Raw genomic sequence first — 14,060 nt, forward strand, 5'->3', positions numbered from 1 at the left:
CACAAAGAGTGTCACCAGCAAAGCACCCCCTCAACATCACACCTCCTCCTCCATGAGTCACGGTGGGAACCACACATGCGGAGATCATCCATTCACCTACTCTGTGTCTCACAAAGACTCAGTGGTTGGAACCAAAAATCTCAAATTTGGACTCATTTGACCAAAGGACAGATTTCCACCGGTCTAATGTCCATTGCTCGTCTTTCTTGGCCCAAGCAAGTCTCTTCTTATTATTATCTCTTCTTATTATTGTCCTATAATAGTGGTTTCTTTGCTGCAATTTGACCATTAAGGCCTGATTCACACAGTTTCCACTAAACAGTTGATGTTGAGAGGTGTCTGTTTCTTGAACTCTGTGAAGCATTTATTTGGGTTGCAATTTCAAAGGCTGGTAACTCTAATGAACTTATCCTCTGCAGCAGAGGAAACTCTGGGCCTTCCTTTCCTGTGGCGGTCCACATGAGAGCCAGTTTCATCATAGAGCTTGATGATTTTTGCAACTGCACTTGAAGAAACTTTCAAAGTTCTTGAAATGTTCTGTATTGACTGACCTTTGTGTCTTAAAGTAATGGTGAGCTGTCGTTTCTCTTTGCTTATTTGAGCTGTTCTTGCCATAATATGGAATTGCTCTTTTACCAAATAGGGCTATCTTCCGTATACCACCCTACCTTGTCACAACACAACTGGCTCAAACGCATTTAAATGGAAAGAAATTCCACAAATTCACTTTTAACAATTATTCTACGATGTAGAAAATAGTCAAAATCAAGAAGAACCCTGGAATGAGTAGGTGTGTCCAAACTTTTGACTGGTACTGTATATATTATTTGTATTATTATTAAAACTTCTTAAGGATGTAGCAGAATACAGTTCCCTGGCAGGAACATCACTCAGCGGAGTTTCAGAGCGCCACCTATAGTTTTTGATAAAACTCAAACTGTCATTAAACGTTAATTAAAATACACATTCAAGGTAGTGAATTAAAGCTACACTCGTTGTGAATCTATCCACTGAGTCAGATTTGTAAAATGCTTTTCGGCGAAAGCATGAGAAGCTATTATCTGATAGCATGTACCCCCAAAATACTGCAACGTCACCTAACGACAGATTTTGCGATAGCCGGGGCTACCCAAAACGCAGAAATAAAATATAAAACATTCATTACCTTTGACAAGCTTCTTTCTTGGCACTCCTAGATGTCCCATAAACATCATTTTTGGGTCTTTTTTCGATTAAAACGGTCCATATATAGCCTAGATATCGATCTATGAAGAGTGTGTGATCAACGAAAAAAATAGCGTTTTTTAACGTAACGTCATTTTTTTAACTTGTTATGGAAGCGCTTCCCCATAGGGAATCGAATTTTCTGAAATTTCAAGTGCACCACGCATAGTTTATGATAAAAATCAAAATGTCATAAAAATTGACATCCAATATACCAAATTAAAGCTACACTCGTTGTGAATCTATTCACCAAGTCAGATTTGTAAAATGCTTTTCGGGGAAAGCATGAGACGCTATTATCTGTACCATGCAACCTCACATAAATGCAGCATCACAAAAACGACAGATTTTTCGTTAGCGCTCGCAAACGAAAAGGCTGAAATAAAATATAAAACATTCCTTACCTTTGACGAGCTTCATTCTTGGCACTCCTAGATGTCCCATAAACATCATTTAGGGTCTTTTTTCGATTAAATCGGTCCATATATAGCCTAGATATCGAGCTAGGAATACCTTGGAATTGGAGTAAAAAATTAGCATTTTATAACGTAACGTCATTTTTTAAAATGCCAAAAGTCGACGATAAACTTTCACAAAACACTTCGAAATACTTTTGTAATGCTACTTTAGGTATTAGTACACGTTAATAAGCGATAAAATACCTCAGGAGACCGTGTGAAATCGTTAGCTGGTCCGTGGAGAAAAACATGTTTGAAAATGGTCGCTCGAAAATCTGGGCGGTGGCAGTAGGAAAGTAGTTCTCTTGTTTGGGTTAGACCAAGAATCAATTGCGAAACTAATGACGTAACTCTAGACAGCATGGGGAAGCTGTAGCCAATGAGAACGCGGCTCTGCAGGCGCGGAAGAATATATTTTTACACTTTCAGTGAACAGATTTTCATGACCTATTCGACCGAAACGCACGTTCTGTAAATGGCACAGGCGTGATTTAAACACTTTTGGAAAGGTCTGACTGTTTCCTTTCCACACAAACTAACCAAATGAACGTACCATATTCCTGGCATGAATAGCAGGGCGCTGAAATGTTGCGCAATTTTTTTTAAAGACTGCGAAAATTCGCATGCTCCATAACATTAAATAAAAAAAGTTGACGATAAACTTTCACAAAACACTTCGAAATACTTTTGTAATGCAACTTTAGGTATTAGTAAACGTTAATAATCTATCAAAATGATCACGAGGCGATGTATATTCTTTAGCTTCACGTCTTGAAATCATGTCCGGATATTTCTCAACCAAAACACCTTGTCGGAGACCGGAGGAAATCGGCTCCCTTGTTTCGGTTTGACCAAGAAACAAATCTGAGACAAATGACAAGACTGTTGACATCGTGTGGAAGCTGTAGGTATTGCAACCTCTGCTCCATTTAACCTCTTCAGTCGACCCTCTACTTTTTTGAACATTTTGTTAAAAATCGCGCAACATTTCAGCGCCCTGCTACTCATGCCAGGAATATAGTACGTTCATATGGTTAGAATGTGTGGATAGGAAACCCTCGGACGTTTTTAAAACTGGTTAAATCACGACTGTGGCTATTACATAACGTGCGTTACATCGGAAAGCGCAGGAAAACCTGATCACAGAAAATGGAAATAAATATCCTTGCGCCACTTCCAGCAATTGTTAACAGTGAGCCGAATTAGATAAGACCGAGCATTCAACTCCCACAGCATCCCCATGTTGTCTAGAGTCTTGTGAATTTAATCATCTTTGATTCTTGGTTGAACCGAAAGAGGGGCACCGCTTACCTCCGGTCTCCGCCCAGATCATTCCGGAAGAGCTCTCTCCTGAAATTTTTTCCAAGACGACAGCTAATGATATTTACATCGCCTACGGATGATTTTTATCGCTTATTAACGTTTACTAATACCTAAAGTAGCATTACAAACGTATTTCGAAGTGTTTTGTGAAAGTTTATCGTCTACTTTTTGAATTTTAAAAAATGACGTTACGTTGTGAAATCGCTGTTTTTTTCGTTTATCACACAGTCTACATATAACGATATCTTGGCTTTATATGGCCCGATTTAATCGAAATAAAGACCCAATAGTGTTTATGGGACATCTAGGAGTGCCAACAAAGAAGATGGTGAAAGGTAATGACTGTTTTCTATTTTATTGTGCGGTTTGTGGAACGCCGAAATGCTAATTATTTTGTTTACGTCCCCTGCTGTGCTTTTCTGTTGTAGTGTATTGGTGCATGCTATCAGATAATAGCTTCTCATGCTGTCGCCGAAAAGCATTTTAAAAATCGGACTTGTTGCCTGGATTCACAACGAGTGTAGCTTTAATTTGATACCCTGCATGTGTATTTTAATGAACTTTTGAGTTTTAACTAATACTATTAGCATTTAGCGTAGCGCATTTGCATTTCCAGAGCTCTAGTTGGGACGCAAGCGTCCCAAGTAGAGGCAACAGGTTAATGTGGGTCACTTTTAACAATTGGTTGAAGTTGCGCATGGATATATTTTCCCATTTTCAGTGATCAGATTTTCCTGCACTTTTCGATGAAACGCATGTTCTGTTATAGTCACAGCCGTGATTTAACCAGTTTTAGAAACGTCTGAGTGTTTTCTATCCACACATACGAATCATATGCATATACTATAGTCCTGGCATGAGTAGCAGGGCGCTGAAATGTTGCGCGATTTTTAACAAAAAGAAAATTCGCAGCTTCCTTAAGAGGTTTTAAGTTAAATGAAGACAAATGCTGTTAGTGTACCAATCAGTTAACAGTCTTTCGTATCGAACGCTACGTATCGAACCTACAGATTCAGATTCGATACCCGTGCCAGCCGCCACCGGGAGACCAATGAGGCAGCTTTTGGTTTTAGTTTAGAATCCTCCAATCCTCTATATGTAATTATTGGCGGAGAGTCACGCCATATTTTTCGATATACTGTAGGCCTACCATAGGCGACATGAGTCCCACATGAGTAATGTGCTGTTAAAAGTGGTGTATGTCTTATTTATTTAAAGAACTTATTGAAGTTAGAAGCAATAGGATTTGAAGCACAAAGTATCAAAATACAGAGCGGTGTTGGTAAAGGTCCAGTTGAAGTCGGAAGTTTACATACACCTTAACCAAATACATTTAAACTCAGTTTTTCACAATTCCTGACATTTAATCCTAGTAAAAATTCCCTGTCTTAAATCAGTTAGGATCCCCACTTTATTTTAAGAATGTGAAATGCCAGAATTAACAGTAGAGAGAATGATTTTTTTCAGCTTTTATTTCTTTCATTCCATTCCCAGTGGGTTACAAGTTTACACATACTCAATTAGTATTTGGTAGCATTGCCTTTAAAGTGTTTAACTGTGATCAAATGTTTCAGGAAGCCTTCCACAAGCTTCCCACAATAAGTTGGGTGAATTTTGGCCCATTCCTCCTGACAGAGCTGGTGTAACAGGTTTGTAGGCCTCCTTGCTCGCACACGCTTTTTCAGTTCTGCCCACACATTTGTCTATGGGATTGAGGTCAGGGCTTTGTGATGGCCACTCCAATACCTTGACTTTGTTGCCCTTAAGCCATTTTGCCACAACTTTGGAAGTATGCTTGGGATCATTGTCCATTTGGAAGACCCATTTGCGACCAAGCTTTAACTTCCTGACTGATGTCTTGAGATGTTGCTTCAATATATACACATTTTGGAGGTTATTTTGTTTTCAAAAAAACTAAAGTGAGCGATTGTAATCTGAATAAAAGGCCAAAGGCCAAAACATTTATTTCAGAGAAACGCTGGGCCAATTGTGCGCCGCCCTATGGGACTCCCAATCACGGTCAGATGTGATACATAGTAATAATAATACTTTTTGATGTATTAGTCGTTTTGTCTTTTCTGATGGATTAAACTGAAATTGCAACCAATCACGGCCAACCTAACTAAGAAATTTGACTATAGAATTCTCCCCCTACCCTCCTTTTAGGCAAGCCTATTGTCCAGCTACCTGCTAATAGCCATAATGGCACTATACGACGTGACCATGTGTGTTTGAAAGAGTATTGTCCTGTAAGCAACTATTTGTTTACCTTCATTAGACAACTTTGTTCCAATATTTCTGTAATTCAGTAATATTTATTACCATAGTAATTTGTTATGTATCCATATCTAAATAAACATCGGTATTTTGAAAGAGTATTTTTATCATTATTTTATTACCAAAGGCATAAAGATGCAGATGAAGATACAGTACTGTACATTTGGATAATAAAACATTTAAAGCTTTTTGAAGATATAAGCCACCTGCATGTGTTTATTAGGCTATAGCAGAACAGCAGAACGGTCCGGACGGCCCTTTCTGTGCCTGGTGAGCAGTTGATCAAGTTCTGTTGTCTGAAGAGGAATGGAAATGTCAGGGTGAACCGACGACCTGATGAACCCACCAGGTATGTTGACTCTCAATGTCAGATATGGAGTTCCAGAGCTCGCAGGTGTGCCTGGCATGAATTGTGACTCCATCTTATTCCACGCCCCCTTCAACGCGCCATTCTCCGCCTGACTCTCCGCCAATGCCGCCTGGCTCTGGACCAATGCATCAGCTGTCGCCCGTATCTTTGCCCTCAGATAATATTTCTCTTTCTGCTGGTCTGTCTTCAATGACTCGATCTCGGTCTTAAAAGTTTGAATCTGATCCATGTGCACCTTCATCAGATGAGCAGAATGGTACAGCCCTAAGCCCCCATCGATTACAGTGGCATATGAACAGGTACAGTAGGTGACAATACTGAAAAATAGGCCTAATAATGCTAAAAAATAATGCATAAATAAATCTTAACCATGTGCTGCACATTTTTACATTGTATTCCGTTTCCAGCGAGACTATTCAAGACATCGACTCACTGAATGAGTCGATGGCAACCCCAACATCTCTATAATCACAGTCAAAAGACAGTTGAAGAAACTTGCATGGACTTATGTAAACGCTCGGTAAGACATGTTTTATATACATATATATATCGGGGGGTTTTCAGAACATTAACCATGTGTGTTCGCTTGTTTTGTACTGTTCTCTAGTTTCGATGTGATGATTCGTCTGACAAACAAAGAACTTTGCTTCCTGCAGGCCCAGGCTGTTATGCATAGTGGAGCAAGTGAACCCAAGAGCAGACTCAGACAAGAAGACTGGGATAAGGTTAGGTAGGCTGAGGCTGGAGCGAGGGATGGGGTTGGGTAAGCACGTCCGGAGAGGAATCCAAGGAAGCTGAAGAGTGGGGGGTCCAGGACAGGGTAGCAGGACTGACTAGACATGAGACTAGAGACAGGGACCAGAGTCAGAGCAGATAAAACTGTTTTCCCAGCGTCAGGCAAGGGAAAAGAGGCACAACACGAAAACATGATCTATGCAGGAACAAACGGCTAAAAACGCAGACTGACTGAGCAGAGGTTACGATCTGGCAGTGTGGATGTGGCATGGCTGAGTATTTGTAGAGGTCTTGATTATGGAACAGGTTGCAACTGGTGGGGATCTGCTCTGCCTCCACCACACTTGTCTCCGCCCACACAATCACACACACACAGAGAGACAGAGAGGAAGAGAGCACTGGGGGAGTGGCAGCAGGTTGGGGAGACAAAGGAGGAGAAGTGGAGGGCGTGACAAGCGCAGATGTAACACAGGCATGGATCAAAGCTGCCGAGACATTCAATGATGTCTTCTTCACAGACGAATCAACCGTGGCCCTTGAGCATTTTGCTCAAAATTGCTATAGAAAAAAAGGAAGAAGGGCAAGCAAGCCCAAGCATCCACTCAAACTCCATGTCTGGGGGGCAATTTCTCACCAGGGACCCAGCCCATATTTGATGGTAAGTTTGGCAATTCACTGTTGCCTCCATTTTCAGGTATCATGGCCCGAGATGTCTTTGAGGAAGAAATCATCAAGAGATATGCTGGCCCCTATGTCAGAAAAGTGTTTCTGGGACGACATCGTTTCTTTCAAGGTAGGATTATAGCAATATTTTATCATTTTTAGGCCTATGTACATGTATATTTATAGTATTGTACCTAATGTTGTTGGCTGTTAGGCTGAACTTATTTTTTTCTTCTCCAAATGCAGACAATGACACAAAACACACTGCCGCTGTAAGGCGTGTATATGGGAGGCGAAGTCAAGTGCAGGAGAGCGGAGTATATTAAACAGGCGCACTTTAATACCGGTCAACAACGACAGCACATAAAACAGACTAGTGCCACAAACACTGTCTAATACAAAAGTGCAGTGCCTGACAAAATAATCACGTAACAATAAACAATTACACACAAAGACATGATGGGGAACAGAGGACTAAATACATGTTGATTGATTTGGGAATGAAAACCAGGTGTGTATGGAACAAGACAAAACAAATGGACATATGAGAAATGGAGCAAGGAGAGGAGCCGACATCGGCGGAAGTCGTGACAGCCACACAGATTTGCATTGCAAATGAGGGCATAAACTGGGTCAAGACGCCAGCAGAGTAAGTAGACCTTTATGAAGTAAAATAAAGGTTAGATAAAAATAAATAAATCAAAGACCTACAACACCTACGGTAGTCCTACAGTATTTCTAAAAAAAAATATTTATTTATTTCTACATGTAGGTCTCCTGATTTAAATCCGTATCTCTGCCAAGCCTACAAGCAAATAAGAACTACTCAAGGCCATCAAGACGTTTTTTGGCAAGAGAAATTGACAATAATACAATGCAAAAAATAGATTGATCAAGGTTTCAGCAAGGTTTTACCCGTGGTCTTGGAGCTGGGTGGAAGTGCAACTAAAATGTAGTTTAAATAACCATCTGCATTTTGAATGTCTTTTTTCTAGTTATTTTATTAACGAAAGCATAAAGACGTTGATGAAGAAATACTGTATTGCTGTTTTGAGTTAGAAATGTAACACTTCAGAGTACTTAAGCATCGAATACATTGCAGGTAGGGGGATGTTCACATCTACAGTAACCGGGCTATAAAGAGTCTATTGTCCTGCTAATCGGGCTACAAGTGTTTGAAAACCTGTTTTCAAAATGCCACCAGCAGTCCATCACTACTGTAAATAAAAACACAGCATCTTGTTTACATTCTTTATTGTAACCACAATGTAACAAATAATTTGTATCTACCTTTCCAATTAATTTTAGAGTTTGGGATTAATTTGATTAATATTATTGTGTCTCTATTCAAAGAAAAACAAAAAACCCTCTGGGTTTTCGTTAGTATGGATCGGAAAATATGGCGCTGTACAACGTGGCGGTCAGGAGTAGGCTACCATACTGGGCTATTTAGCTAAAGAATCCCCTTGTCGTGCGGGCACGCTGGAGACTGGGGTTCAGGAGTAGGCTGTCCTTGTAAATTGTAAATTGTAAATTATTTCTTAACCTCTCTGGGATATAACCTCTCTGGCCAAAAGCCAGTGAAAATGCAGAGCGCCAAATTCAAATAAATTACTATAAAAATCAAACTTTCATGAAATCACACATGTAAGATACCAAATTAAAGCTACAATTGTTGTGAATCCAGCCAACATGTCAGATTTCAAAAAGGCTTTTCGGCGAAAGCAAACGATGCTATTATCTGAGGATAGCACCTCCGTAAACAAAGGGAGAAAAGCATATTTCAACCCTGCAGCGCGACACAAAACGCAGAAATAAAAACATAATTCATGCCTTACCTTTGACGAGCTTCTTTTGTTGGCACTCCAATATGTCGCATAAACATCACAAATGGTCCTTTTGTTCGATTAATTCCGTCTGCATATATCCAAAATGTCCATTTATTTGGCGTGTTTGATCCAGAAAAACACCTGTTCCAACATGCGCAACGTGACTGCAAAATATCTGTAAACGTTGCCAAAACATTTCAAACTACTTTTGTAATAAAACTTTAGGTATTTTTAACGTAAATAATCGATAAAATTGAAGACGGGATGATCTGTGTTCAGGAGGAAAACAAACTGTAGCTAGCTTTCTGGTCACTCGCCTCTATCTATCAGTACACTTGAAGTGACCCTCATTCTGAACAGGGCTACTTCTTCATTACACAAAGGAAAAACCTCAAACAATTTCTAAAGACTGTTGACATCCAGTGGAAGCGGTAGGAACTGCAAGTAGGTCCCTTAGAAATCTGGATTCCCAATGAAACCCCATTGAAAAGAGTAACCTCAAAAAAGAGATCTGAATGGTTTGTCCTCGGGGTTTCGCCTGCTAAATAAGTTTTGTTATACTCACAAACATGAGTCAAACAGTTTTAGAAACTTCAGAGTGTTTTCTATCCAATACTAATAATAATATGCATATCTTATCTTCTGGGAGTGAGTATCAGGCAGTTGAATTTGGGCATGCTTTTCATCCGGATGTGAAAATACTGTCACCAAGATATTAACTGACTTGCGTAGTTTAATAAAGGTTACACTAAGAGCATAACATTTCTACACCGTAATTGTAGTCTAACCAATACCCAAAAGGAGATTCAGTAAAAATAAAAATGTCATTGATTTATCAAGACCAGTCCCCATGCTTGTCTCAGAGTAGTGCGAAACGGTGCTAAAATAGTTGTAGGCTATTGCTTCAAATCATATTGCTTCTAACTTCAATATACTCTTTAAATAAATAAGACCTACACCCCTTTTACAGCACATTACTCAACACTAGTGTGACTCATGTCGCCCATGGTAGGCCTACAGTATATCGAAAAATATGACGTGACTCTCCTCCAATAATTATGTACAGTGGGGCAAAAAAGTATTTAGTCAGCCACCAATTGTGCAAGTTCTCCCACTTAAAAAGATGAGAGAGGCCTGTCATTTTCATCATAGTTACACTTCAACTATGAAAGACAAAATGAGGAAAGAAATTCCAGAAAATCACATTGTAGGATTTTTAATGAATTTATTAGCAAATTATGGTGGAAAATAAGTATTTGGTCACCTACAAGCAAGCAAGATTTCTGGCTCTCACAGACCTGTAACTTCTTCTATAAGAGGCTCCTCTGTCCTCCACTCGTTACCTTTATTAATGGCACATGTTTGAACTTGTTCTCAGTATAAAAGACACCTGACCACAACCTCAAACAGTCACACTCCAAACTCCACTATGGCCAAGACCAAAGAGTTGTCAAAGGACACCAGAAACAAAATTGTAGACCTGCACCAGGCTGGGAAGACTGAATCTGCAATAGGTAAGCAGCTTGGTTTGACGAAATCAACTGTGGGAGCAATTATTAGGAAATGGAAGACATACAAGACCACTGATAATCTCCCTCGATCTGGGGCTCCTGTGGGGTCAAAATGATCACAAGAACGGTGAGCAAAAATCCCAGAACCATACGGGGGGACCTAGTGAATTACCTGCAGAGAGCTGGGACCAAAGTAACAAAGCCTACCACACTACGCCGCCAGGGACTCAAATCCTGCAGTGCCAGACGTGTCCCCCTGCTTAAGCCAGTACATGTCCAGGCCCGTCTGAAGTTTGCTAGAGAGCATTTGGATGATCCAGAAGAAGATTGGGAGAATGTCATATGGTCAGATGAAACCAAAATATAACTTTTTGGTAAAATCTCAACTCGTCGTGTTTGGAGGACAAAGAATGCTGAGTTGCATCCAAAGAACACCATACCTACTGTGAAGCATGGGGGTGGAAACATCATGCTTTGGGGCTGTTTTTCTGCAAAGGGACCTGGACGACTGATCGGTGTAAAGGAAAGAATGAATGGGGCCATGTATCGTGAGATTTTGAGTGAAAACCTCCTTCCATCAGCAAGGGCATTGAAGATGAAACATGGCTGGGTCTTTCAGCATGACAATGATCCCAAACACACCGCCCGGGCAACAAAGAAGTGGCTTCGTAAGAAGCATTTCAAGGTCCTGGAGTGGCCTAGCCAGTCTCCAAATCTCAACCCCATAGAAAATCTTTGGAGGGAGTTGAATGTCCGTGTTGCCCAGCAACAGCCCCAAAACATCACTGCTCTAGAGGAGATCTGCATGGAGGAATAGGCCAAAATACCAGCAACAGTGTGTGAAAACCTTGAGAAGACTTACAGAAAACGTTTGACCTCTATCATTGCCAACAAGGGGTATATAACAAAGTATTGAGATAAACTTTTGTTATTGACGAAATACTTATTTTCCACCATAATTTGCAAATAAATTCATTAAAAATCCTACAATGTGATTTTCTGGATTTAAAAAAAAGTTGAAGTGTACCTATGATGAAAAATTACAGACCTCCACAATTTGTGGCTGGCTAAATACTTTTTTCCCCCACTGTATAGAGGATTGGAGGATATCTGTAATTCAGTGATATTTTGTTCCCATAGTAATTCATTTTGGATCCATATCTAAATAAACATTGGCATTTTGAAAGAGTATTTTTTTCATTATTTTATTAATGAAAGCATAAAGATGCCATTATTAGTTACATTGTTTTACTTTGAACGGGCAGCCTGGCACGAAGAACAGTGGGAACATTTCCCTAGTTCCCTAGTGTTGCTCTGTGCTACCCAGTGTCGTGGGGTGGGGATCCATTGTCCATCTCCCTTCCTCATTGGCTAGGTCCATCTTCTGGTGCGGCTCTGCGGCCCATCCAGTGCCCCCTGCCCTCGTGCCTTGAACCTCGTTCACTTTCAATAGATACAGCTGGAGAACTGCAAGGTAATCCCATTGTGCGCCACTCTGTAGCCATGACTAATATGACCAATATGACCAATATATATTGTCCTATAACAGTGTTAATAATATATCTGTGAGAATATCCATGGGGCTTTTATATAATTCTAAATTAATAATAATCACTTTGTTTAAAAAATAACAATATTTTGGAAAATACCGATATTTTGGAGATTTTTTCGTTTTCAAATAATGTAAAATGAGCGAGAAAATGGCCATTCTTGATTATGGGGTGAGACAATGTTACTAATGTGTAAATAAAGCCAGTTTGTTATTTAGAATGATTTATTTATGTTTTTAGAGGGAGAGAAACCAAAAAGCTAGTCATTTCATGGTTCTCCCAGTCAAGGACAGCACAGGTATTGAACCAGCATCTATAGCAACACAACTTGCACTGCTATGCAGTGGCTTAAACCATTACGCCACTCAGGAGCTGTACAATGTGACTGGTCGGGAGTGGCCTAAACTACTACAGTAAGAGCAAAATAATCCTAACAAAATAAAATAATAAAAACCTTAGTGTAACAGTTTTGGTAAGCAACACCGAAGTCGTGAACAATTATCAGTTTCTATTTAGGTTTATGTCGCCCATTCATTGCCAGTTAGAGACACAGTTGGACCCAAAAGCATAATCAGTGCTCTAACTCCCCCTTGCGCTGGTCTGGAGCAATGAAGTCGTGACGCAGGGTACCGTACTAAACCACAAATTACCTTGAAGTACCGCAGCATAATCGCAAAACCTTTAGTGGAGCAACCACTGTATGCAGACCTTTTTAAAATGATGAAATAGCCTCATTAAAATGGGGCCCAATGTCAAGTGGTTATGGGCATGGAGGCACTGTTGTGAATGAGAGATAAGATGACTTACCTGTCACTGTCAGTCTGACTATATCACTCCACTTAGAATGCTTCTTCTGATCAACATGTGTACCCAGACACCTGTAGTCACCACTGTCTGAAGTCTTAACCTCACTGATCTCATATTCATGCTTCCTACTAAGGAAGTCTACACCATCCTTGCGCCATGTGTATTTCCAGTCAGTGACTTCTCCCCTCTGTATGTTACATCTGAGAGTGACAGATTCTCCACTGAATATCTGGGAGGATTTGGGTTGTTTGGTCAGAACAGCCTTTGCCGGTCCTGCACAAAATAAAACCAGCATGAAACAATTACTTTACACATGTTATTTGTTCCTTGTTAACATGTTAACACTCAAAAGCACATTTAAAAAATCACAAACAAAGGAATATGATGAAGCATCAAGAGATGAAGGCTTGATCAAGTGTACAAATAACTACCATCGTCATCGTCAGAATGTCCAGAGTAGATGTGTGTACTCAGCACTACAACAAAGAAAGTCACAATATTCCAATATTAGCTTGAAATAAATAGCATGCCATATTCATGTCACTGTTTACTAAATCCATACTGTACTTCTTTTTTTTTTAGCTACATCGATTTTTGCACTTTTAAATGAAACATAGCCATTTATTCTTGAAGAGTAGAATTTTGAATTCCCTCATTAGCTTAGTACAACTGTCTTATTCCATCATAACCTATAATATGGTTATTTTATTACAATTATTGTAAACAATGTAGATGAATTAATTTCTTTAGCCCCATCCCTCAGCCGTATACCACAACAAGCACAGGCTGACAATTTTGTGGTATTTTCGATTACATACTGCAGCTTTAAATGTCCACTGACTTCCCATGTTGGCACCTGACTTCCCATAAATGGCACTGACTTCCCAGAGAGAGTACAGAGATCCAAAACACCACTCATTAACTTTTTAGCACAGTTTACTATAACTGTAGTGAAGGAACCCTCAACCATTTACAATAATACTACAACACATCCAACAAATATTGCATTTTATATTCATTGTCATTGACAGCACATTTTGCAACCACTGATTTAACACCACTCTTTAGTTCCTGAGTGATGACCTGGTTAAATGCACATCACCACGCTAACCAGGTCTGCATGGCATCAGCTAGAAAAGCTCCCATGGAGATACAACATCAAGGTAAAGTGGTCACTCACTCTCGCTTCATATATTCCTACACCATATTTGCTGCAATTTCCTTTTAGTGCTGTTTACTAAGCGTTTGCAATGTTCTCAATAAGGGATAAAACACCATTTATATTAATGTCTTATTCCTTTTTCCCTTAAATT

At 39.8% G+C, this 14,060-nt stretch overlaps 1 protein-coding gene and 1 long non-coding RNA gene across 10 annotated transcripts in view; one reads left to right on the top strand and one right to left on the bottom strand.

Annotated features, from left to right (window-relative positions):
• The window catches only part of LOC115133376 (Fc receptor-like protein 5), a 41,090-nt gene that overhangs the window by 26,821 nt on the left and 209 nt on the right, over positions 1–14,060 (bottom strand). For 7 of the 8 annotated variants that reach the window (XR_003864194.2, XM_029666549.2, XM_029666545.2 and 4 more), the window contains exons 2-3: positions 13,179–13,223; positions 12,748–13,020 (exon numbers count right to left, since the gene is read on the bottom strand). Coding sequence is in view for 7 of the 8 variants with exons in the window: in XM_029666549.2 (XP_029522409.2) it covers positions 12,748–13,020; positions 13,179–13,223 (318 nt within the window). In the remaining variant the exon portion in view is untranslated. Of the gene's footprint in view, positions 1–1,165; positions 1,254–12,747; positions 13,021–13,178; positions 13,224–14,060 lie in introns of those variants that run through there. The other variant, XM_065021828.1, reaches the window with a different exon arrangement.
• Positions 3,835–8,290, top strand: LOC115133397 (uncharacterized). 2 transcript variants are annotated; one of them, XR_003864199.2, is made up of 5 exons: positions 3,835–5,951; positions 6,060–6,172; positions 7,082–7,180; positions 7,297–7,699; positions 7,823–8,290. It is a non-coding gene; the product is annotated as an uncharacterized LOC115133397 (long non-coding RNA). The 2 variants fall into 2 exon arrangements; XR_010464560.1 differs by having other exon boundaries at positions 3,835–6,172.

Source organism: Oncorhynchus nerka, linkage group LG8 (assembly GCF_034236695.1).
Source record: "Oncorhynchus nerka isolate Pitt River linkage group LG8, Oner_Uvic_2.0, whole genome shotgun sequence".
Taxonomy (NCBI): Eukaryota; Metazoa; Chordata; class Actinopteri; order Salmoniformes; family Salmonidae; genus Oncorhynchus; species Oncorhynchus nerka.